Source organism: Takifugu flavidus, chromosome 20 (genome assembly GCF_003711565.1).
Source record: "Takifugu flavidus isolate HTHZ2018 chromosome 20, ASM371156v2, whole genome shotgun sequence".
NCBI lineage: Eukaryota > Metazoa > Chordata > Actinopteri > Tetraodontiformes > Tetraodontidae > Takifugu > Takifugu flavidus.
The window spans coordinates 3,437,078-3,461,461 of NC_079539.1; the positions used below are offsets into that span (position 1 = coordinate 3,437,078).

General features: G+C 47.6%; 1 protein-coding gene across 3 annotated transcripts; it reads right to left on the bottom strand.

Annotated features, from left to right (window-relative positions):
- Positions 1–407: 407 nt before the first annotated feature.
- Positions 408–24,006, bottom strand: lhfpl2a (LHFPL tetraspan subfamily member 2a). Of its 3 annotated transcripts, none has more exons than XM_057019218.1 (4): positions 23,892–24,006; positions 15,836–15,912; positions 5,798–6,574; positions 408–1,456 (listed from the first exon to the last, which is right to left on the bottom strand). In XM_057019218.1, exons 3-4 carry the CDS (start codon positions 6,216–6,218, stop codon positions 1,200–1,202), a joined length of 678 nt encoding a protein of 225 aa, XP_056875198.1. In that variant the 5' UTR covers positions 6,219–6,574; positions 15,836–15,912; positions 23,892–24,006; the 3' UTR covers positions 408–1,199. The 3 variants fall into 3 exon arrangements, with proteins under 3 accessions (XP_056875198.1, XP_056875197.1, XP_056875199.1); XM_057019217.1 differs by having other exon boundaries at positions 23,796–23,982; XM_057019219.1 differs by lacking the exon at positions 15,836–15,912 and having other exon boundaries at positions 23,796–23,982.
- Between the last annotated feature and the right edge of the window lie 378 nt (positions 24,007–24,384).

Genomic DNA, 24,384 nt, shown 5'->3' on the forward strand with positions numbered 1-24,384 from the left:
TAACAATACGCTAAAACTGGGGAATTCTCACTTCCTGTCCCCAGCAGGTAAATCTGCCACAATCACCCTTCATACTGACGTTCAAAGCTCATTTTCTAATCTCCCGACACCGGACGACTTTGTGCCACTGTCACAATCTCGGCTTCATTACTTCATAAAACACGATACAGCGCTTCAGTGTTGCAGCAGGAATAGGAGTGCACGCACACATGCACAGTTCGGTTCTGCATCAGTGGAAAAACTGATCGCCCGCTGGCTGGAAAACGCACCCACCCCCACTTTGGAGGGCCAAACCAAGGTCTCAGCTGGCTGCTCCACTTGCTGCATCTCCCGTTCCTCCCCCGTGTCCCCCCCCCACAGCCGGGCTTTCGCTGAACTCATAGAAAGGAGGAGACGAGCACCCCAGCTCAGATGTTTGCTTTATTTGTCTGGCTGAAACAAAATAAGAGAGACAGGAACACGATCTACGACTCAACAGACTCCCTGACGTTAACTAATGACAGCAAATACTTCATCGTCCATCCTTGTGCACGGATTACAGATCCTTCACAGGTCATCTTCAATAGCTTCGGCTGGGATTGCGCAACCCAGCGCGTCCGTGCGCCGCCCGTGTCGAGCTCCTTCCAAATGTCATTCAAAAGTACATTCTGCGCGTTGACCAACGCGGCCGCTCCGGTTCTGGGAGTAGTTTATTCTGGCTGAGTGGTGGTTCCCTTGTTGAGCTCACGCTCACACGTGGTAAAAGGTTAACCCGTCCAGGTCGGTCTGTTTGGACCTCACAGAACGCTGCGTTGAATCCACAGACGCCTCCAAGGGCTGGCAAACACACCAGTGTTTAGGAGTGGCATCATCAGCCCAGCCTGGATCGAGCTGAACAATCATTCTGTGATCGCAACTATGTACACAAAAACCTCGATAATCACGTATTTACAGGGCGCGTGGCGGCGGGCCGAGCTCGTCTCGGCGTCCGCGCGCTCGCAACAACAGGCACAGCACCTCTAGTGGCAGAAAGACAAAGACGCACTCTGAGAAAAACTTGGCACTTGTAGATTTCTTCCAGGATAAAAACACAAAACAGACGACAGAGAGTCAGTTTTAGTGGTAAACAATGAATTTCATAGGCCAGCCTTCTGAGAGCATCCAGGAAGGGCGGCCGGCCCGCTTCTTGCTTCTTCTTTAACCCCTCGAGTCGGAGGGTCTCAGAGGAGGCAGATGAGGCTTTTCCCCTCCTCGATCTCCTCCTGGACCTTGTCGCTGGAGGTGGCGATTTCTGCCTGAGCCGAGAAGACGGCACAGATGAAGGTCAGCACGGTCCCGCCCATGGCGGTGTAGAAGGCCCAGCCCATGGAGCAGAGCCCGGTCCGGTACGGGGCCGCGTCATGGCCGCAGTACAGCTGCACCTTTTCCGAACCCCAGCCGGCAGGGTACAACATCAGACCCAGGATCAGGAACAGACCTGCCGGAAGAGGAAAACAGGAAATGTTTACCCTGAAAACAACATAAAGCTGGACGCCTGTTCCATATAGAGCTACTTATTTTTCCACAAAGCGCGCCCTGTGATTAAAATCAGACCGCTTTAAGGCCAAATAATCCATCACTGGCTGGAACTGTCGAGGGCGATCTCCTCAAACGTCTCACACGTGTCCGATTCTCAAATACGCTGACATCAATCCTCCGGAGACCGAGAATATTCTTAACAAATGTTAATGCAGTCTTGTGAGTAACTCAAAGCAGAACCTGTCAAAGTGAATAAGCGGCTGACAGCACCCTCCAGGCGCAGCCCACAAAACACCCAAAATACCTCAGCTTCCCCAGAGGTTCGGCCAGGGCCGAGCGGGCGGCAACAATCCCCACGGCCACCGGCGCGCTCTGAGAAGAGCTCCTCCACCACACAATGGTGCCCAGAACCATCTGTGGACCAGCAAGAATGATTTCCTGCCATCTGTCTGAACGCGCAGCTGAAGAAAATCAGAGAAATCCTCCAGGAAATAACGAGCTGAACCTGAATTCGGAGTGGGAAACAACAGGAAAAGGTAGCCTGACCCAGATCCCCCCGCCCCTCCTCCGGTGTTCGGGTCACTTCCTGTCTGATCCTGACCCACTTCTGTTGCTGACTTGGCTCCGACATCTCAAAACTCCTGACGCATAAACACAGCCTTCCCTCGTAGAAGACTTTCTCATCATGATTCCCATTCCTTCCTCCGATGGGGCGGTCATGTGACAGGCCTGCTGCCAATCAAAGCTCAGGAAGGCACGTTTACAGCAATGCTGCTGCGCACGGCAAGTGGAGTGCACGGTGAGGAGCCCTGACCTCCCTGCGTATGTGGAGGTGAACGCATCCCCCTTTCTCCCTCTGCTTCCTCTCTTTCCTCACCCCTTCTCTCGCTCTCTTAACACAACTGATATCGTATTAAACAAGGAAACGAAAACTAGGTCATAAATTCTTTCCACATGTTGCCGCACCGGCCTGACATCCAGACCGGCTCCAGTGATGGATTGAAGGTATGGTTCTAATTCTCCCTCCACACACGCCCCTCCTTGGACACCCCCCGCCCCCGTAACAACGGGCTGAAATGTCTAACACCCCCCACCCCCATGATTCACCCTTCCAGCCTCGCTATTCCCCTTGCAGTGGTTGTCGTTGTGAACGTCCAGACGGCCGTAGACCCTCCAACATCAAGCCGTTTGCGATCGCCGCCTCCCTGCCACCGACGACTTCACCCCCCCTAAATAACCTCAACACCCACAGCTTCTGCCCTGCAATAAGGCGCAGCTGGAAAATCTGGTGGCAAAACTGGCCATGATTCCGCTTTCCAGGAAAAAAGGAGAGTGTTTGTACTGTTGCTACTTTACATTGAATTGATAAAGCATCAGGCCACCCTGTAAAGTTAATCAGCTAATAATAAATGTAGAAAACCACGTGGTAGCACACCCCCTAGTGGCTGATTCGTGTATTACAAAATGCTGAAAACCAAGTCTTATGTAACTTATATTCAGAGTTCTGTTTCATCAAAAATGCAACTATAATAACTACTGGCAGTAATACTCCTTTCATTCCTGTAAACAGCCGATTTGTTTCCTTCATTTCCGGGCCGGACCTGAGTCACCTGCCATGAGCTCGTTGAGTCACGGCTGCAAGGAAAAGTTTACGGGGGCTAATAAAGCCATTCAGCCCCACAGGGACAGAAACCGGAGTCAGATTTATGGACCGGTTTGTTTGCCAGTTTGTCTATCCCGTTTTTCAGTCAATGTACAGCGTGAGTGATGAATGACGATGGCGGTTCAATAATTTTGCCTCTACCTTTGTCTGGCTTTACCAGTGAACGAGACATTTTTAGGGGGTTTCCGACTGCGCGCTCCCAGAATTCACAGTTTACCTGACCCCGGACAGAGGGCCGTCTGTTAAAGCTGTTCAATTACGTAAAGGGAATGGATTTACCTTCAGTCTGAGCTCAAACTGACCGTCACTTTAATGGAATCCAAGCTGCGGCCAGCAGAAAGTGTGTCACCGAGACTCTTCGGTTAAAAAGCACAAGTGACATCAGCGAATGTGGAGATTAGGTTCATGAGCTCTGGAGCTGCTCCACAGCCGATGACGTGACCATCTCTGGCAACGGAATCACAATCTCCACATCTGAGGTCAATCACTTCCCCAAATATCTGCTGTCTGGCTCCAGCTTCCTCATTACCCAAGAGTCGGCATGAATAATGGAAACAGTGATTAGCAGAAATTGATGATTTAGTCCGGGTAGAAGATAGACTGACATCTCACACTGGCCTCACCGAGAGACAACACACTCCTGTGTGTGACACCGTAGTGGAAATAGGACAAAGACACAGGTGGGTTTCAAACAAAACATATGTCAGGTCGTCTCTCTTCCTGTAGATAAAATGACTAGAGGGGTTATGGGTCTTTAGGCACACTGACAAAGGAACCCCCCCCCCCCCATTCTTTTTGAAGCTCAGTTCACCCACTTTCCTCTTCCACATCCTCTTCCTCTTCACAATAAGCAGACTCAGAGCTGTATTTCCCCACTTTCATTAGCCACAATTCCACCACATATTTGGTAAATAAAGGACTTCCTGATTAGGTAACTTTATCCCTCCTGTTGTCTGCGTTCTTCCTTTCCATGCTCAAAAGCTGACAACTTATTGGTTCAATGGCGATGACCGCACAACTGGCGATGACCGCACAACCCCGAAGGACCTGGGAAATATCTTGCGAGCTCAGTTGCTTGATATAGTTGGTGAAGAACAGCATTCCTGGTTGCTTTAATGTTTATTTCAGCAGGAACAGACTGGCTGGGGTGATCAGAAAAGTGCTTCAAGCTGGCACTTGAACAGTGTCATGGCTTTGGCCAGGGTAGGGCTGAATTAGAACCAGGTGGAAAGCTGCGAGGACGCCAATGCCCCCAGTCAAGATGACTGGCAAAGTGCTACATAAATAAAGTCCTTTGACGTTTGCTAAATCTACAACAAGTTAAGATGTTAAAACAGAAGCGGTCTACAAATCTTTAATGAACTGCCATTACAACTTTTTTCCCCCAAATCTATAATAAAAACTGCTACCGAGAGCTCCGTCCGTTGAACAACCAGTGAATCAAAGACACTGGGCCCACATTGGACATTAGCATTAAGATAATCAGGTTTGAGCAATCCTTTCAGTAGCCTGTCATAAATCTTAGCAGCCTGTCGGGTCAGTAACCCTGTGAGTTGGATTTACAGCGTTGCCTGTCCTTCACCATCCACCCACCCTTTTTCCTTTTTAGTCGTGCACCAAATAAACAACTGCGGGGGAGGACAGCCATAATCAGCAGAGTGCCAGAAGCTTTAGCTATAGTGAGGAGGCCTGGTGAGAATGATCTCTCCCCTCCATAACTCACCATCGTGGCTTTAATGTTGGCCCCAGAAGCCCCACGGTGAACACAAGTCACACACCCGTCGCACACACACGCAGATACGCATGCGTGTTTAACTCCAGACCAACAGAGGGTCAGAAAGCCGGGGCAGAAAGTAAATATTTGGGTGGCAGTTGCTACGAGCGGCAGCTCTGGAGGGTGGAAAGAGGTTGTGGTGTCTAACTGAAAGTTCATACAAGGCTCCACAAGAATCAAACATATCATTGTCGCCGTGGGCGTTCTGGCACTCATAATGAACGTGCGCAGCCGAAACTCCTCATTTACCTTGTAGGGAGGAGAATGAGGAGACACAAAAGTTAAATGAGCTAAGTTTTAATGTCCCTCCCTAGATGGATGAGAGACTGTTAGCGGCGCAGCCCAACCATTGTTTTCAGTCTGGCTCTGAGGTGTGTATTATTTACAGTATGGATTTAGACCCACCTACATGTGGGACTCCAGGCCAGTTTATGTAAGCAAAAGACTAGTTCAACTACTGTAAGATGTGTCGGTCAACCGCAGGGGAAGCACAAAGCAGCATTTTGTTCTAGACTTGGAAAATGAGGGGAAAAAGTTAACAATGTAATAAAAAGAGAGGGCAGTTCTTGCAGACTTACTACCTCTTCACATCTGACAAACCACGGCACGGAAAGAAAAGCAGGCTGGGCTGACATTTTCAGAAAATGAAAGACAGTAGCCCCTCAGTTTAGACAGAGGTAAGTAGTGGTCTTACAGGCATTTGACATATTTACTGTCTTCTAAATGTTGATTCTGTAATCATGCAAGGTTCTCTGTAGTTTTAATGTCTCTGTACACATTTGCGATCACACAAAATGAGTAGAAACAACTTTTAAATCTTCTAGCTGGAGCGGACGACGCCGTTTTTTTGATGCAACTCTCACCTGCAATCCCTTGCAGCAGTCCGCACACATTAAAGATGCTTTTCTTCATGATGCTTTGGAAGCACATGGTGAAGACTGAGATGAAGGCCACGGCGCACAACAGCAGAATCCCCGCTGCCAGGAAGATGGAGGTAGCCTGCCAGAACCCGCTGGCAATCTCCCCGAAGTGTATGGCGTAGGGTCCGCACAGTATTCCACGCTGCAGGTGGGGCAGTTTTATACAGCGGCCGTAGATGCCTAAAGTCGGCCTGTAGGCCTCTCCGGCTGTGGTGGCCCCATGGGGGCCAAAGACGGCGTCAGGGGTGCGGGGGTACCCCACCAACCAGTCGGTGCTCATGAAGGCGATGAGTTCTCCAAACGCAGCCACAATGCTCAGCAGAGTCCACAGCATGGAGCGGCAGGTGACAATGACATGGCACATGGCTGCCGGCGGCTGGAGGCTCCCTCTGTTCGGGTTTCAACGCTGCTGAGATGGAGGGTGGGTCACAATCCCTCTGGGGGGGGTTCGGATCCTTCTCTGGCAGGGACGCGAGCCCGAGTGAACACTTCAGAGGGACGAGGAAGTTTCCAAGTAAATGATTTACAGCTGCTTCCCACTTTTCCTTCGCTGCTTCTTCTTATCTCCTGCTTGTGTCACTTCGCCACAGCTGTTGTTCCTCCTCCGTCGAATCGAGCTCCTTTCGCTCTTCAGACTTCTTTTTCTGTCTGGTTTTGGTTTCTACATTGTACTGAATCTGTGTCCCCAGAGCCAGCCAGCTGGCGTCACATCAGACACACCTAAAACATAAAACAGAGAGAAGGCAGGACGAGGTTAATGCTTTAATTGTGCACATTAAATCTGATTGTGCAAGTCAGAGAAGGTCTGAGATTAATCAGTAATTGTTCCGCTCCCACTTCTCCTCTGTCATATGGAGGGAGTGAGGAAAGTGTGGAGGAGGAGCCGGGAGAAGGAGGCCTGCTGTGGATCTTCAGGAGAGGCTCTAATGAGTTGCGTAGGGATGTGCTCATTTGAAGTGGGCCTCTTCTGTTTTCACTGTGTTTATGCTTGAGGATTTGTGATCGGGGCTCTCTCTGGCTCCACTGCTCCCAGTGGATCTGCCCCACTGATGATGGATGGAGGAAAACTAGAAAAAACCCACGGTAAAACCCAGCATGAAGGTGGAGAAGCAGCTAATACGGACGCGAAACAGCGGACTGGGAAGCGGATGTGGCCAGAGAGAGAAAAAGAACCCGGAGGTGGCTCATCAGCCAGCCCACACGGCTGACCCAGGGTCAGCCAACGGTGGATAAACACTGATAACCATGTCCTGCTGCCCCATGACCGCAGATAACCTCGCTGACATCTTCGCGGCTTCACTGCTGACTCAGCGATATGACAAAGACCTTCCAAACGTGACGTGTTATGTGCATTACCGAAGGAACAAAAACACTGTCTTTTCACATGTACCACACATGGAGAAGGCTCTGCAGGAATTCCGGTGTTATTTGTGGATACTGTGGATACAGTAGTGACAGCACATTTCAAACAACTTACAGCCACTCCCAGAGGGAACGCCACGGCAACCTACCGCACAACCAACAAAGAGCTACACAAAGAGCAGGAGGAATCGCCAGCATCAGCCAAAGACAACATATTAATATCACAGCAGTGAAACAGGGAGACAACTCACTTGTTTAAGCATTACGGGTCATTCTGTGCGCTTCGCCAATGTCTCGCTACCGATCATGCGGAATTCCTTATCTCACACAATAAACAAATGTAAAAGTCATTTATTTCATGCCAGAGGTTTTTTTGGGGGGGGTTAATCCCCAGCAGACACGCATATGTCCCTAAAGTGTTAAACCGTTCCTTTACTGTATACTTTACTGTCCCGTGTTTGACCACAGCACAGTTTCTCTTTAAACTGTAAAACAATTAAGTTCTAAATAGGTCTGGTCCTAGACGCAAGCGTCTCCCACCAAGTCGTAAACTAATCTATTCAGCTAATATAATAATTGCATCAGAATTACCCCGAGCTCCTTTTCACACCCCGTGACGTTATTTTTACATGAAAAGGCTCGTTTGAAGTGTTGCCCGCTCTCAGTTGCCCAGTAAACGGATAACGTGGTAATGATAGACCACGAGATCCCCTCGAACAATAACACAGTGTAAAGATAAGTTGGATTAGGACCGTCCGAGTCTTCAGTCAGATGTTACAAATACGGCTGTGATCCAAAGCTGACAGTTGTTTCTTTTTTTTGGGTGGGGGGGGGGACTTTTTTTCCAGCGCCGGTTTCCTCTCCGTCTCGTGGGAGTCTGCGTCTCACAGTGTTTGGCAGCGCAGCAGAGTCGGGGGCTGCTGTTGACGCGTGTACCGCCTGCACCGTAAGGATTCCCCCCTTACACTGGGTCACTCGAGCCGCGGTTGACCTCTGTGGTCATCACTGAGCAGGCGAGTGAGTCAGAGGATTACACAAACTTGGATCTGTCACATCCTGTCCAGATATCAACAACTGTTCCCCTGGCCCAGACAATGGCCCAGATCTGCGGTTGCAGACAGGCCGTGTGTGTGTGTGTGTGTGTGTGTGTGTGTGTGTGTGTGTGTGTGTGTGTGTGTGTGTGTGTGTGTGTTGTTGCAGCGAGCGAGATGAGATCATTGGAGGGCCCGCCTCTGTGGATCCGCACCAAAATTATTTTTGTGAATCATGGGCGCTCTCGCTGCCTCACCGTGAACAGATGCAAAAACAGATGCAGACTTCTCGAATGAAACTTTTCCAAAAAAACTCTCTGGCCAAAGATGGTAAGCTTCCAGGACGGAGGGGTGCTGGGTGCCAAGGCCGGTGCTTGACATCAGGGTTTAAGACAAACTGGCAGCCCTGAGTCTCAGGGTCAAACATTTGCTGGCCAGTTGGGAAGACTAATTCATCACTGACAAGAATATTGAAGGAAAACACTTTGGAATTGAAACAATTCAAACCAGCTGGGGAGATAGGGCTTTTGAACGACCGGCACACATAACCTCTGACCTTGCTGTGGGTCCAGTATGTTTGCATCACGTGCCTGTTGGTTACACAGTACCCCAGTGGGTCTCAATTTGTCAAAAGCTGCCTTGAATGTGCATTAGTCAATCTAAAGCATGTCTGGACAAGTCTGCTATTAATATGCTGGTATTTGTCACATCAACATGCACCCAGACGTCTGGTCAGTGTTCCCAGACAGACAGATTTGAGCGGTTATCAGAAACAGAAGGTTCCCAAGATAGACTGAAGGCAGCTACTCCGAATATGTGAGGCTTTATTGGATTTATGATGTCTTTTATACTCCTTGAGTAACCGTGGGGTAGACCCGGGATTATCCGAGGCTCGGTTTACAGCGGAGTTTACAGCCTTCAGCCTGCACCCACCACCTCACTGACCCCAACATAAATCCCCATATGCCTGCACACACTTCCAACACTACCTGCCAGCATGCTCTGCATAAGTGGCTGCAACAAGGGGGCTTTTACCAACAGCTTGAACTAATAATTCACACGACAAAATGAGAGTTAAAGGACCATTAAAGATGCCTGAATTGTCACCACGGCATACAATCAAATTTCATTTGAAATAACAGAACATGACTAGTTTTTCAGACGTGCATGCTACCTGTCAGCTAGCTGGTGGGCCAATGTTGTTCAACGCAACAGGTGAGGAAAAATTAGTCATCAAACATAAGGGACAATACAGTCTAGACACCATCAACAGTGTCCATTCAGCCTTGCTCCTATCCGGGCACAAAACCAGCAGGAGTTGCCGTCCCGCGCCACCTCTGCCCGGAAACAATCTGCATCTCTATAGGCATGCTCTTACTAGAGCAACACGTCACCATGGAGAGTGTTTGTTTAGAGTGAGGGGGTGTAGAGAATGTTTCTGGGGCTGAGAGCACAAAGGATACGTTTTGATAAGCTGTGTCTGAGCTGACCGCAGTATCTGCAGCACGTGACCCAGACCAAAGTTAGAAAAGAAAAGGGACTGCTTAATCTGTGAAGATCTGTGGCAAATGAAAAGGCCCCAGAGCTCCTCAAAGGGAATGTTTCAGATGATTGGTTCCACAACAAGGATGTCTCATCCAGCGATGATTCTGTGTGGACTACAAGACCGGGAAAAAACATCTGCAGAGATGAACATGGCAAACGAGTTGAACTCAGCAAAAACGTCCAAAGCTCTTGTGAAAGAGTGAGCTAAAACCTGTGAGCAGCAGTCAATAACAAATGAGCGCAGTCATATTTTCCACAGCAAGAGCCAGCCTTTCCCAACACTTCTGCACATCTGCTCAGCATCCTGAGATGCTACAGCAGTGTTGGACCCTGACGTACAACATAATATTTATGAGCCGTTATGTCAGTCGGGGGGACAGTTAAATGAGTAAGTGTTTCTCCATAGGGTTAAACTGGAATCATGCAGGCCGATTGAGAAAACCTGTCCAACCTGTCTCCATGGATCTGCGGGTAATCCAGATCTCCTGCAGATGCTGCTTCTCTGCCGTTCACTCTCCTGCTGTGCTCCCACAATTTGATGACATTCTCTCTCAGACCCTCCCCACGTCCCTCCTGCCCGGACCTTATCTCCTCTTATTGGCTGGACCGAGACTGGAGCAGAGCTTTTTGAGGGAGTCCACATGGTGGCCATATTTCAGTGCTGAATCTGGGTTATAATAACAAGAACTGGAGCTCCGGAGGGTCTCTCCTTTTTGTCTCTCTGTCTCAGTTTCTCTCACCTCCTCACACTGTTTTCACTGGTCTCTCCACCCTTTTCATCAGTGCAACCTCAGGCTAATAATAACGAGTGTGGATACATTAGTGGCTATCCATGCTAATAAATAGTTTATTACCTTTCTAACTAAATATCAAATCAGATTAAATATATTCAACAGACCTATTGTACTATTTTGCATATATATACAGTTTGTAAATTATCCTGTAAACTATAATGCTGTAAAAGTCTAATATTTAACTTCGAAACAAGTCGCATTTCGTCAAAAAAATCTACTTTTTTAGTGTTTGTAAACCCCAGAAAATGGAAATATTCAGTTATAGCAACGGATAGCAACAGGAAACTAATTTAGATCCATATTTAGGTTCTGGTCTAAACCGCTACAGTGGGAATTCCTAATGACTAATGTTCATTGAGTAGCATAAATACTTAATTATTAACAATAATGATCACGTAATCACGAGACACAGTTACTCAGTAATAAGCTCACAAATACACTTCTCAGTTGTGTGTGTCTTAAGTTAACCTTAGATTTAGCTAAAGTCTGCTCCAAAAATAAAGGACAGATAAGATAGGCAGCTAACTGGCTGACAGAGCAGATGGTTAACTGTTTGACTAATGGAATACTTCTTTAGTGGTGGGCGAAGAGGGTCCCTGGATTTACAAAATCCTGCAGTCAGCTACAGCATTTGACAGGAGAGACAAATTAATTCCATATGAAGTATGAAAAAGGAATGCGATCAGCCAGGCACTTGAATGCAGCATGGAAAGCTCGAGGAAGAGCTCTTCATTATCAGTTTCAGAGGAACATGGACCCAAAGAGTTACTTTCAACCCAGAGCCTAATAAAACCTCTCCTTTGACCTATTTCCAGTAAAACCTGATGACTCAACCTCGTTTACCCTGTGGTTGTAAGTTGGACAGTAAGAAGCTGATGGGCCACTGAGAAGCCACACAAAGTCCCCTTAATGTTGAGAAAAACGGCAAAAATGCCTTTTCTCAGCAAAACGAGCGATGGTTTGCAAAGCCTCCATGCAGTCGGGCGCTACTGTTGCGCCTCGATGTCTCCGCAACGCAGTCCCATTTTTACTGTCCTTAGCGGATTTTAAGATGTCAGTTTAGGAACAGCACAGCGTTGCTAATGCTAGCCTCGAACCTTCCCCGTAGAACCATTTATATTGTGAACGTGTTTAACCTCTTCTATTTTATCTGCACTGACGTGCCCGGCTGGTCCAAGTTCCATTTGGACTGCAACTGTTCAGAAGGGAGGAAGTCTGGGCTATTTATACCCTCGGCTTTTGAAGCCAGCTTTGTAAGCAGTATTGTGTTTTCCATTTGGAGATAAATAGCCGGTCTAGATCATCTCAGAGACAAAAAGAGAGCAGTGGGGTCTTGAGACGCACAGACGAGCTCTCAGTCGCCAGCCCAGAGCTCAGACGCAGCACAGACTTTCACTTCAAAGGGCAGAAGATCAGAAGAGACAGTGGAGAAAGATCCCCAGCAGATGTAGTCAAACATCTGCGTGCATGGACGCGCCAGACGAATGCCAGGCCGAATCATCATTCATGTCGGGGTTTGAGGGAGTTCTCAGATGAGTCTGGCTGTGGCTTCGCCGGTAATTCGTTTTGGTCTTCTCAGATTGTGATCAATAGTATTGTGTAGATCTGAAGAAGGCTGGGGAGGGCGGAGCAAACCTGATGACCTGATAACATTTGACCAAAAACAATGGCGTAGAATATGACTGTTTTCGTATTAGTTCATTTTGGAAAACAAGCTTTTGTAATATCGGAACTTCAATGTTTCCTTTTGGTTTTAGGTTCTAAGTCTGTCAATGACAGATATTTCTCCACGTGGACTAGGTGGAGTCAGGAAGGAACTGATGTCATACTAGAAAAAAAAACCTTGATTTTGGCTGATGTTATGATTCTCCGACATGCTTCGGATATCTCAATGAGGATTTTAGCCCCACGTGTTTCCAATCTGGACCACGGCTGCATGTGTAATGCCACTCCACCACCTGGCTGCCCTGCAGAGTCTATCCAGGGTTCAGTTTGGTAATAAAAGTTGGAAAAACAGACAGACCAGTGGAATATTTGGATCCATCAAGAGCTTATGGACTTTTCATTTGAGGAAAGTAATAATGACAGCTCGATATGTTGTGAAATCCAAAGTGGATTACCCATAAAACTCTCAAGAGCATTTAACAAGTGTCAAGAACACACCTTTGAACCTTCCTGTTTTTGATTTAGCCAGCCAGTTCTCACCACTTTCTTCAGATGCGTGGTATCACTGGAGTCTAAAAGGAGATGTGGAGAGGCCTGTAGATGTTCAGAGTCATATACGTTTGCAATGAAAGAGGCCAAAGTTGAGTTTGAATCCCACAGAGGGAGCAGCTACCGCCATCTGGCCACTTCAAGGACACAGCTGCCTGAAGCCCATCAGCAGCAGGAGAAGAGGGCAGATGTTTAACGTCTAAATCACAGCCTGGGCTGCGATCCTGGCTTTTCCCTGACCAGCGGCTCTCGCAATATATGACTTTCAGACTTTCACTTCTCTTGGAAAAGACTAAATCAATGAAGACCCGCACCGTATCACCTTCTTCCGTGGTTTAAACAAAGATTACGCAACGTGTGTTAAGAAAATGCTTGCTGAAAGGCACATGCATCCTTTTTATGCCGCATTAAGTATATTTTCACAGCTTCAAAGTCCGGACGCACTCGGATTTTAATTTAAAGCAGCAGCTGTAAGAGTTTTCTGAAACATCCCTTTTATCCATTATGCTGCTGTCGACAGCGGTTACAGGTCAGTTTGGGAATCACCTCTGTGGCATATTTACTCATTTATTAACTTCTTGGCAAGTTTGCCGGAATAGCAACACACAGATGGGCTGGAGGTGAGAACATCCCAGCAGTGAGCTCTCAGGGAAGTGGTAGAGGAGCGTGGGAAAGCAGGAGGGAGGAAAAATGGAATAACGATGCCGTGTTGTGAGTGTTGAAGGGACACCGGAGCTCCAGACGGTGGAGAGGACATCTGCGAGAGGTGGGCCAGTAACAGAGGCACCGACACCTCCAGCCACGAGACGTCGGAGACGCTGTAAAGACACAAACAGCCTGAGGGATAAGGAAAACAAATTCACCTTTCCCAGGAGGCCTGTTAAGTCTAAGAACATAAAACGTAAAAACACAGCATAGCGTCGACATCAACAGATGTGCACTTGGACGCACAAACCAGGCAAACCTCTATTATTTGATCTCAGTGTAAGTGTTCCAAACTTTCCCCTTGGAAACATCTGGTTATACAATCTGCCTGACTGGTTCTAGTGGTGGGGTGGGGTGGGGTGAGAGCCACTGCAAAAGAAGGGGTGGGGTTATCCTTCAGCTGCGCCTCGGAGGAGGAGGGTCAACAAACCCTCGTCTTCTCATATTGACCATAACAACCCTCACATGCAGGCGAGTTAAGACGGGTTAAAAGGTTGATGGAAAACAAAGGCCATCTGACACATCGCAGTCAGTGCTCAAAGTGGGTGGCCGAGCGGGCCGCCGCCAACTCGGAACGCTTCAATGGATATTTATCTGGTGCAGAGGCTCATCAAGGCTGCGGCTCTCTTGACAGCCCTTCTGCGTGTGGCTGAAGCCACTGCTGCTCTCTCAGAGTTTTTCTGTGTATTATGTCACAGACAGGGTGTGAAATCAAAATTCATGCTGCACAAAAATGGGTCACTTGGGAAAATGGCTTAGAGAAATCCCGGACACCCATTTCCTTTAGCTGCTGGACGGATGGGTGATGAACTGGGGGAGTCTCTGGGTACTTCCTCGGTTTCCCAGTGTGAGTGAACTGCAGGGTTTACGGCCCTAGGGCCAAACACTGCATCCATTATACTTAACCATTTCCAGCCCCACCTGCACACAGCTCCAGGGACTATTAAGGCAGGGGGTCACCAGAGAGAAGTCCTTCCACTTCAAATCCCTGTGCTTCTGTTTTCCAAGCCAGGCTCAGCAAATCTGCTGCACTGGGAGGATGGTATGTGACCCTCTTTTCTGGAGGGGTAAAACTATTGTTCTCACTCTGTTTTTTGCTCAGGATGAGGGCAGTTTAATCCTCACTTCCCTGTGGCTCCGACGATAAAACTCCCCAGCAAACACAGATTGCGCTGGCCGTCGTATCAAAGCTGCCCCGTGGGGGGTTGAGCCATGACTGCCACGGCGACGCCACGCTCCAACCTGATAGTCTGAGGAAAATCAAAATTAAGCGGGGGGCCGGGGAACGTGGGCACCGAGACCCTCTTGAATTTCAGATGATGAAAGCATCAAGTGATATCAGCCCAGCTCTCTAAATCACATGAACAGCATGTGAAGGAGGCGAGGACATCCAAGATGGGGACAAACGATGGAGGTCAAGCGTGGGGAGACAAGAGGCAGGAAACTGAGACGTGTAGATGCCTGTCGCCGCTGTTGGGCTGGTTACAGGAGGTAAAGGGAGACGAGTTTTCACAAGAGGACAAGATGAGTGTTGAGAGCTCAAAAAAAATCTGCCCATCTCAGATGTGTAATCGTACGAGCACAGAGATATTCCGACAGCAACGATGACAAGATTTGGAAGCCGACGCGTCAGAAGCAGATGGATCCCGCCGACGTGTTCAGAGGTCCATTTAAAAACAATTGAGATAACAGGAAGTGGCCCGCTGACACAAAGTCCCCCTATGTTAGGAGCAAAATGACAAACGACTGTTTCTGTTTATTATGTTAGCAGGGGTTTTCCACGTTGAAATGACCTTCACAGGTGGTCCGGACTCATTATCTCTCAGGCTGTTGTTTTCCCTCCTATAGGAAAAACACGTTCACCCCCGACTTCCTTCTTCATCCAGATAAATATACCAGACAGTTTGGAAGAGTCAGGCAAGGAAAATACAGAATGGGTCGTTTCTCCTTCAGCTGACTGGGGTTCCGGAGACAGAAGCGTGGGTAATTTACAGTTCACGGTTCAGGAGATCAGGAAATACACACAGATTCTACTGTATGGGAGACACCTCCAGTTAAAAAGCCAATGTTATTCAGCACTGTGATTAATCACATCCTGTATGTTTTTGCATGCTTAGTGTCAGAATGAGGTAAGAAAGTGCCGACAGGAGTTTTTAAAGGAGTCTTGTTAGGTAACACCTGGAGGGAACAATAGGAGTCATGGGAAAAGATTTCCTCCAGCAACTCAGACAGGTGGCAGGAACCCCAATAATATCATCAGAAGAAAAGCAGGAAACCAGGCTGTTAGTCAGGACACATGCTGACAACAGAGGAGCAAATAAAACACAAACCTCGTGTGGAATCTTCTGGAGGACGCGAAGGAAAAGCTTCAGTTCAATCCAAACGGTGCAGGAATCCTTCTGGGTCGCTGCAGAGAAAGTGCACAGTGAGTCCGGGCGGCAACATCTCTCCCAGGGAGGACCCCCCCCACACCCCCACCCCCACCAAAACGAGCGTCTGCGTGCACCTGGGGACAGCGTTTAAACTGTTTCACCTGTTCATAAACCCAGAAATCAGGGGCGCTGATGTCCCTTCATCGGCTCCACGTGGGTCCCTGTGGCAAAGCTGCCTCACGTCAGCACCACATAGCAGCGAATAAATGACCTTTCATTAAAAAACCAGTCCAAATGTTTGTTCTCCAGGTGGCCTTGAACATACCTCAGAACTTTAATGCCACAAATCTAAAAGGGCAGAGTACCATCCAACACCTAAACACGCGAGCTGGTTAGATCAGTACAAATAAAACGTAGAATCGCTGCTCCTGTGACAGCTCACATGAGTTCTATTAGGTTAACCTTGTTCTGCCTCCCAGCTCTGCTTTCCTCACCCGTATCCAATCATCCTGTTAGTCTCTCCACGCAGATGAATGCAGTCCTCTTGCTCTCTACATTCCTTCTCGGTTTTGGGGCTGCAAATTGAGCATTTGTGAGGAGAAAAACCCCAACAAGCCTTTGAAATGCTCGAGGACAGTCTCCTGACAGTCATTAGTCACTCTACTGGAACACATACGACGGACCGTGGATAATTAACACACTGGTCTATAATCTCACTTCCTCATCACATTAACAGATACAGAATATTCCACTTAGACAGAACCACTCTCTCAAACATGATGCTAAATGACTGCTTTACATCCAAAATGCAGAAGGATAAATTGTTCATTAGTTGTCTTAAATGTGCGGCTGTGACTGTGAACCTGTGCTGCCCCCACAGCAGGCGGCAGTGGCCGTGGTGGGAAAGTCAAGCAGAAATCTGCCTCAATAACTATAACAGAGACAATAATCCACCTGGAAAAATACACACGTAAACAGCGTATGTTCAAAATAAATTCTCTTTTAATTCTATTGATTTGAAGACAACTCTTTCTTGGGGTTTAGAGCTGATACCAAATCCTTCCCAGCTGGGGGCAGACCATAATATGGGGCCTGGCTTGTGAAATAGGAAAGTTTTCTGCAGCCAGGTCCAACACAAAGGGTTTTTCTTTAAAGATTTACGGGTCACGGAAAGGAAGAAAAGGACAAGTTTTGACACTTAGCTAGGATTTTTATTCCCAATACAGGCGGCGTGACGCACACAGCAGGTGAATACGGGAGCGGGACGACCTGATTTTACATTTGAGTGAACAATTAAAGTTAAAACAAGTGTGCCCATCTGTTGTGCAACTGACAGAACACAAGACATTCAGTGAGTATGGATTTAATTGTATAGCGCTCCTGTCATGAGACTAAATGTGCATTGCAGCTGCTGTTTGCTCGTTCGAAACCAAACAGAAGTGACAGTGACATCATCACGCTTGGCAGTTGGAGTGTTTTAAGTCTGCGTCTCATTGGAACATTTTTTTTTTATTGGAAATAGAGAACCGTTGCTGCATCAGCACCACAGAAACCGCGCAGTGGCAGCACAGCGGATGATTATCCTGCATGTGGGACAGTGTTTTTCTGCTTTGTTAATTTAAAAAAGGAGAAATTTGATCGAGACAATGTGCTCTGTAGCGTAAACACGCGGGACGCGCACAAATCTTTGCTGGAGCGGAATATAAGCGTTGTCACTTCCTGCTTGGCAGCTGTATTTTATTCAGCACATATTATTTCAAGGGCCAGCATTGAGACAGAGGGGCTTTGAAAGTGATGCCAGAAGGTGTTCAAAGAGAAAAAAGGTGGGGGGGGGGGTGTCAAGCTTCTGGTGCCTGTGCCTCTTCCGCTCTGGGTGTGAGCTGGGCCTGTTGATGGTGGATGAGAAACAGAAACAAAGCTAGTTCACGGCAACAATAAGGGTCCTTCTGATTCAATGTTGGTATGTTCCCCCAAAACAAGGAAACAGGACCTTCTCAGACAAGCCTAGATCCAGTTATCACATTATGATGACATAATAGTCCGCTAAAAGAACGCATTAAGGGGTCTGTGTGATATAATCCTGTTAGCTGCACATGCTAACTCAGACCTCTCTGGTTGTAATCAATGTGCAGGCTGTCGATTTCCATGTCTGTGGTATGTAAAAAGGCCTTTAACCTGTTTCCTCTTTGAAATGACTTTCTGGACTCAAAAATCGATGTTTGGTGGCATTACACCCCCGTCTGAATGACATCATGCCGCTAACGTCAAGCTTTGCCTCTTCAGTTAGCTCCTAATTCCCCGTGACAACGAGCCCCTCCGTTCCTCCCCCACAAAAACACTTAACACTGCAGCATAAGCCATTACAAAAGGACTCAGGCTGTAAAGTGAAAACACAAGGTGTGCTTTACTCCCCCAGGCACACGCTGATTGCATACTCTGCACTAATGTAACAATTATCCACACTCTATCCAATTTCCCCGTGTGTGCCTGCAGTACATGCGTGCACATGTTCTTGTCCTGCCTGTAAACCACAGACCGCACACAGCCCTTACATATTACATCATTTTGTACCATCTCAGCTTAATGCTAGGTCGCAGCACTTTATTACCGGCGGTGGAGTGCTTTTGAGGGTGAAAAGTCAGAAATGGAATCACCGAGGAAGCAGAGATCAAACAGCGACGGCTAACGTTATTAGTCTTGTCTGACAAAATGCGGTGAGGTCATCACTGACCCCTCACTTTATGATAAAAGACAGGTGGATTATGGGCTCTCTCGTGTCAACACGGGGGTAATTTCGGTGGATTGGATGCAAACCAAGTTTCTCAGACATGTTGACAGACATAATGAGCAGGAAGGTTTCGCGTGAGGTCACGCAGACTCATTCCTGCAGCTATAATGTCCTCCAAATTGTGTTATCATGTCTCGAAGACAAACTGGCATCATCTTCCCCGTCTCGTCTGTGAATCGGGTTTCCCACTGAGCCACGGGCGATTGGCCCCCAGGATTCTAACAGCACTGCAGTAACAGGGCCATAACGGCCCCCTTAATACGCCCAATGATTGTGAAAAGAGGATACAATCACACGAGTGTTTACACGATCGGGGAAGTGCATGACTGCCATTAAAGCGCCTGAAATAAGCTCTGCGGTCACAACGCCGTCGAGGTGTTGACAGTCTTCCATCGCCTCGCTGCATCTGCAGCGGCTCTGGTTAACAAGGTCCGCCCACTGCATGAGCAGATATTTTCTCATATGATGCCAATTTCAGTGTCGTTTGAGAGCTCAAGGGCAGTGTCAACACTTTCTACTGTTACTCTATTTTTTAATGAAAAGTAGTTCCAGTAGTGTAGAGGACACACGGGGAGGTCTGTGGCATAGCTCCGCTTCCACCGTGGTTCGATTGACTGAAATTTGCATTAACATGACCCCAAAATGTGACTATTTTGACAAAATCTGTCCCTCAGAATGCAAATGTCATTTGAATACGGGCGGATTTGACCTCCAACATAAGAAATTCATACATGTGGAGAGAATAACAATGAAGGTCAGAGGTGACTGTTAAAAAGTTGTGGCCCCACCAAATGAATGATTTCTGGGGCAGCAGGGTTGTCAAAGGCAAGTCCTGACTCTGGTGGAGGGATGGGCGTAGGAGGAGGAGGACGAAGAGCCCAGGGGCGTACAGAGGCAGCTCCAGACACCCATCTCTGGGAGATGGATCACAGATGTCTGACCCAGCAGGGCTGCTGCAGTTAATATGCAACGAAAGACTCTTAGTCTTCTTATTTAATCATTTCTGTTTCCGTCCACAAGGAACAATACGATCAGAGTGTGTTCTTGGGTTCATATCGCCAACTTATCACCTTCAAAGTATCTCATTTGACCCAAAAAACGGTATGGGACGACGATCTACATCTAGTCCCAGCACAGATGCATGTGTGCGTACGTGTGGTCCGACTGGTGCCACCAGCGGCTCTTTTAACGTACATTATTTCCTCACTGTGTCAGACAAAATCCAAAAGCAAATCCTTATCTTTACATTTGTTAGCATAGCACGCTAATTTGCTTGGAAGCTTGGAATGAACTGAACTGATTACGATGGAAACAATAAATGTTCTGCCAAGGAGAAAGATTGACAGTGCAAACTCATTTCTGGGTAGCTACAGCTTATTAAATTTGACGATTTCTATTTCATTTGGACTATAATTTCTGCTTTCCTGTCTGGGACGAATGCAAACCTGGAAGGTCGTAACAAAAGGAAGGGCCCTTCGCTGTTAATTCAGTTAGTAATGTGAGCGGGATTTCTTAAAAAAACTGGCTCTGGCGAAGCATGTTGAGAGATTTATGGCAACAAGTCCAGCTGCTGAACCAGAGCTACTAGGGTGTAGCGCCGATAAAGACTAGTGACAGCCTGCCAGCTCAAAACCAGGGTTACGTTTCCATGGTGCTGGTTAAACCAGGACTTAAACACAGAGGACCAGACCTCTGGTCACCAGCTAATCCTGATTTTTCTGAAAAACCTGATTAATATGACGGGCCTACAAAAGATCGTTTCTTTGTGGTTTCCATTTCCTTTCTTGATCATTATTCATCTGAAACTTCAAAGCACAGTGTGACGTTCAACTTTGACACAAACACAAAGGATAATATCATGTAATCTCCGTCTGGCTTCAAGCATTTTCCATCCCCGAAACCAAACCGAACATATGATACCGCCTTATCGCACATTGCGCACAGGCTGTCCATTGTGGTGGGTGATAACCTTCCACCATTAACATACAGCTGAGTGTAAATCCAGCTTCATATTCAGACATGTTTGATCACAACGCTGGCTGATAAGGAGCAGAGGCGGAAAAGCCGGAGACAATGTCGACTGAGACGCGAACGTTGAGCAGAGTTTAATGAGGCGGCAGTTGCTTAGGGACCAGATAAAGTGCTGGGGGCCACGCAGCTGCACAGCCCGCCGTCCGTCTGCCGTGGATTCTCCCCTGAGACTGACCCCCGGCCCACCACAAAGGAACAAAAACCCAGCGCAGATTCTTTCTCCTCATTTCACCCGACAGGAGGGTCCCCCCCCCCCCCCCCACCCCCAACACACCCATGACTCCCTCACCAGCCATTCACTTGCATGCTCCACGCAGGCCCAGTCAGATTCCAACTGACAGAGGGAAGTTTAGGGTGAGGGCTTTGTTATTGTGAGGACCCCACCCTGCTAATCTCCCAGTAAACAGCAGGCTGCAGAGCCGCTGAAGGACCACGGACCCTGAGGAGAGGCTCAACCACAGGAGCCACAAGGAGGCCCCGGGCGTGGGGGGAGTCCGACCAAAAAAAGAGTGACCAGTGGAGCAAAGAACAGCAGAGAGGAGGGCCATTAGCTGACGATGAGAGAAACATGCTCACAGTTGTGACGGAAGTACGACTTTCTTGATGGGTTCACGTCCCAGGAAAGGATTCCGGGGACTTCAGGGGAGGGTCAAAAGTTTTACAACAGGAAACAGCAGCGATGCGAAGGTATGTTAGTTGCCCAAAAGAAGCACCCGCCATTTTTAAAAGGATCTGAAGACTTTGCCACCTAAAAGAGTGGAGATGGTCCTTGAGAAGTAAGCAAACAACTCCAGACGCGAAACACAATCGGGACGCAAACGCAGTTTAAAGCGTGGATGGAAAACATCGCAGTCGGGCCAAACTGGCTTCAAATGTGTTTTGTTTTTAGGCTTCGGTGAGACAGACAGCTGCAGAGAATCTCTGAGATGTGCTGATCCGACACAGACTTTTCCAGCACCGGTGAAATATCACAACTCCGAAGGAGGAATCGAACTCCAACACGCGGCTGCTTTTAATTTAGGCAGAAATACTCCTTTTAAATCTTGGAATGGAAAAACGGCATCACGTCATGTGACCTAGTTTAGATTCGTGTGAAGTATCCTTTCTCGCATTACATCAATGTCAAACCCAAATAAACAATCACCATGGCAACGCGAGGGTTATTAAGACGCCGCCTGCGATGCATTGGTCTAATTAGAACACTTCCGATGTCCTGCTCATGGTTTTATAGCGCGGCCTAAAGCAGATGTGCATGCGTGCACAAGTGCGGCATTACACATAGGACGCAAATAAACGGGCCTTGTTATCAGGCCCATCTACTTGTGAGGATATGCGCAGCAGGGGTTTGCTGTAAAAAACTGCATTCCAGATGTCCGTCTGAGCCGACCGGAGTCTTCCGGGTTTAACCTCTGACACGGGAGCAGCCGTTCATTTAGTGGATTTCACACTTTGGTCACGGCGAAACGAAGATCTCGGCTCTGGTTTCAGGTGCGGACCGGCTCTAATTCCAATCAGGAGGCCTCTCAAAGTTACGTTTACGCCACTGGACGCTAAAGAAGACGTCTAGGAGACAGATGTGCGGGGACATATTTCAAATCCCGACTGGTCCGATAAGACACAACCTGGTATACTGGATCCAGCACAATGGAGCTCCAGAAGGATGATGTGGTCTGGCAGTTTAAATTTAGCCACGTCGTAGGACACATGCATGAAAAGCATCACTAAATACACGATGGGCACCAGGCTAAAGTGAGGGTGCTGATACTTTTTTCCTCTCCATTCTCCTGAGTAAAGCAGAGGGGAAAACAGAGGTTTCCAAAGCATCGACACTGCCAGCTCGCCATGGAGAGAGAAATGTGTGTACTCTTGCTTCCCCTGTTGCTTAAACACAGACAGGCAGCCTTCTGGAGGACAGCGATGAATGAATGCCAGGCTTTTTAAATGGACCGAACACAGAGCTCTGGGCAACGTGCACTTTTACGCAAGCTGGACGTTTCAGCGACCGGCATCTTTGTTGCTAGTCAAAAAAATCTGGGTATTATACTCTACAAGTCATTTAAATAGCACAAATAAGCAGTTACCTTGACCACAAGTGCCATTAACACATCACTGGTTAAAGACAAGACTTTAATATGGTCATTTTACGATGACATAAACCTGGCCTTAGTGCCATTTATGGTGTTTGTACAGATCAAATTCCATGCGGAAAATGAGATTTAACACATCTGCGTTGGTTCCTACCGTACAAAACCAACAGTTCTGGTTTAGAACAGGCATCACGTAGGAAATAAATGTTTGTTCAGCAATTAAGTACGATTTTCTGTGCGTTAACTACACAAAAACCTGGTCATGATGTTTCAAATAACTGTTACACAGCCCCCTGCCCCCCCCCCCAGGGGCGATTTCTTCTTTCACATACAAAGTAGTTTGCAGGTGGGGTCAGGTCTCGGGTTTACTGATGACACAAAAACAAGAATCTCTGATGCACTTTGTCAAGATAAATGACAGGCTTTCTTTAAGCAGCGAAACCTAAAACCTGCTATATATCTGCTGACACGCACACAGAACAATCAGAATCAGGTGTCAGAGGTCAGAGAGGCATTTGGGGGGAAAGCTAATGGAAAACAAAGTAGTAGAGTTGATTATTTTGGGAGAAATCCCATCAGTCAGTATATAATATGCATATTTTATTTATCGAGAGCACTTGTGTTAATGATCAAAACAGAGTCTGAGTGAAAACCTCCTACACACACAAAATACGCTGGAATCTCTTTTCTAACCTGACTGGATACCAGTACAGCAATTTCCATTCTGGAACTGGTCGGTTAAATGGAAAAGTGACTGGTGCGTCGCAGCCTGGACCACATTACGGTCACAGTGCGCTGCGTTGCCCGGAAAAGCATCCGCCTGCTCGGCTTTGGTGCCACGACTTTCCCTTTCTGAGCTCCGTCAGGCTTTACCACAGCTGGGAAGGTGGAAAAACCCGAAGGAGCACTCACACGATGCGGTCTCCGACCAAAGTCGAGCTTCGCAGGCGAATAGACTTAATTATCGCTGGATAAAAGTAGTTTTAGAGGGATTTTGTCTTCTGCTACTTACGCGTTTCGCAGCTTTCTGGCTGTTTTTTTGGAGTGACGTTTCCTAAGTTGGAGGATTTCCTCGCGTGTTTCTGCCGTTTGCGCAGGGTTAGGTTACCTCTAATGTACTCTTTCTCTTTCTCAGTGTCTGCTCTTCATCCTCCTCGTTGGCTTCGGAACCACAGAAGAATGAATGGCTCCGTCCTCCCCCGGTCACAGAGCCTAGCGCCGGGATGGGAGGGAGTGACTGCCCGGTTAGCTCCCTCCCCCATCCCCAAATCACTGCTGCTCACCGGACTCTACGACTAATAGTTAATCTAACTACAATATATGAAAACTATTAAAGCTCAGAACCATTTAACTTCTTACACAAACAAGAAAGGCACGCCTAATTTACATATAATTCTTTAAATCATTTTGTTTTATCTTTTGGCCCCTCAATTGTCCTACAGTACGTGTGGACGTGAACACACCACCGCACCGTAATAATGAAACCTGCTGCTGCACATCTGGTGTCTAACTGTTTTCAAACGGTTTGCACACTAGCTGCATGTGCGCACAGTCCTTATTTGTTCTTTTTATTTCCTCATTTTCTATCTAGGTAATGCAGA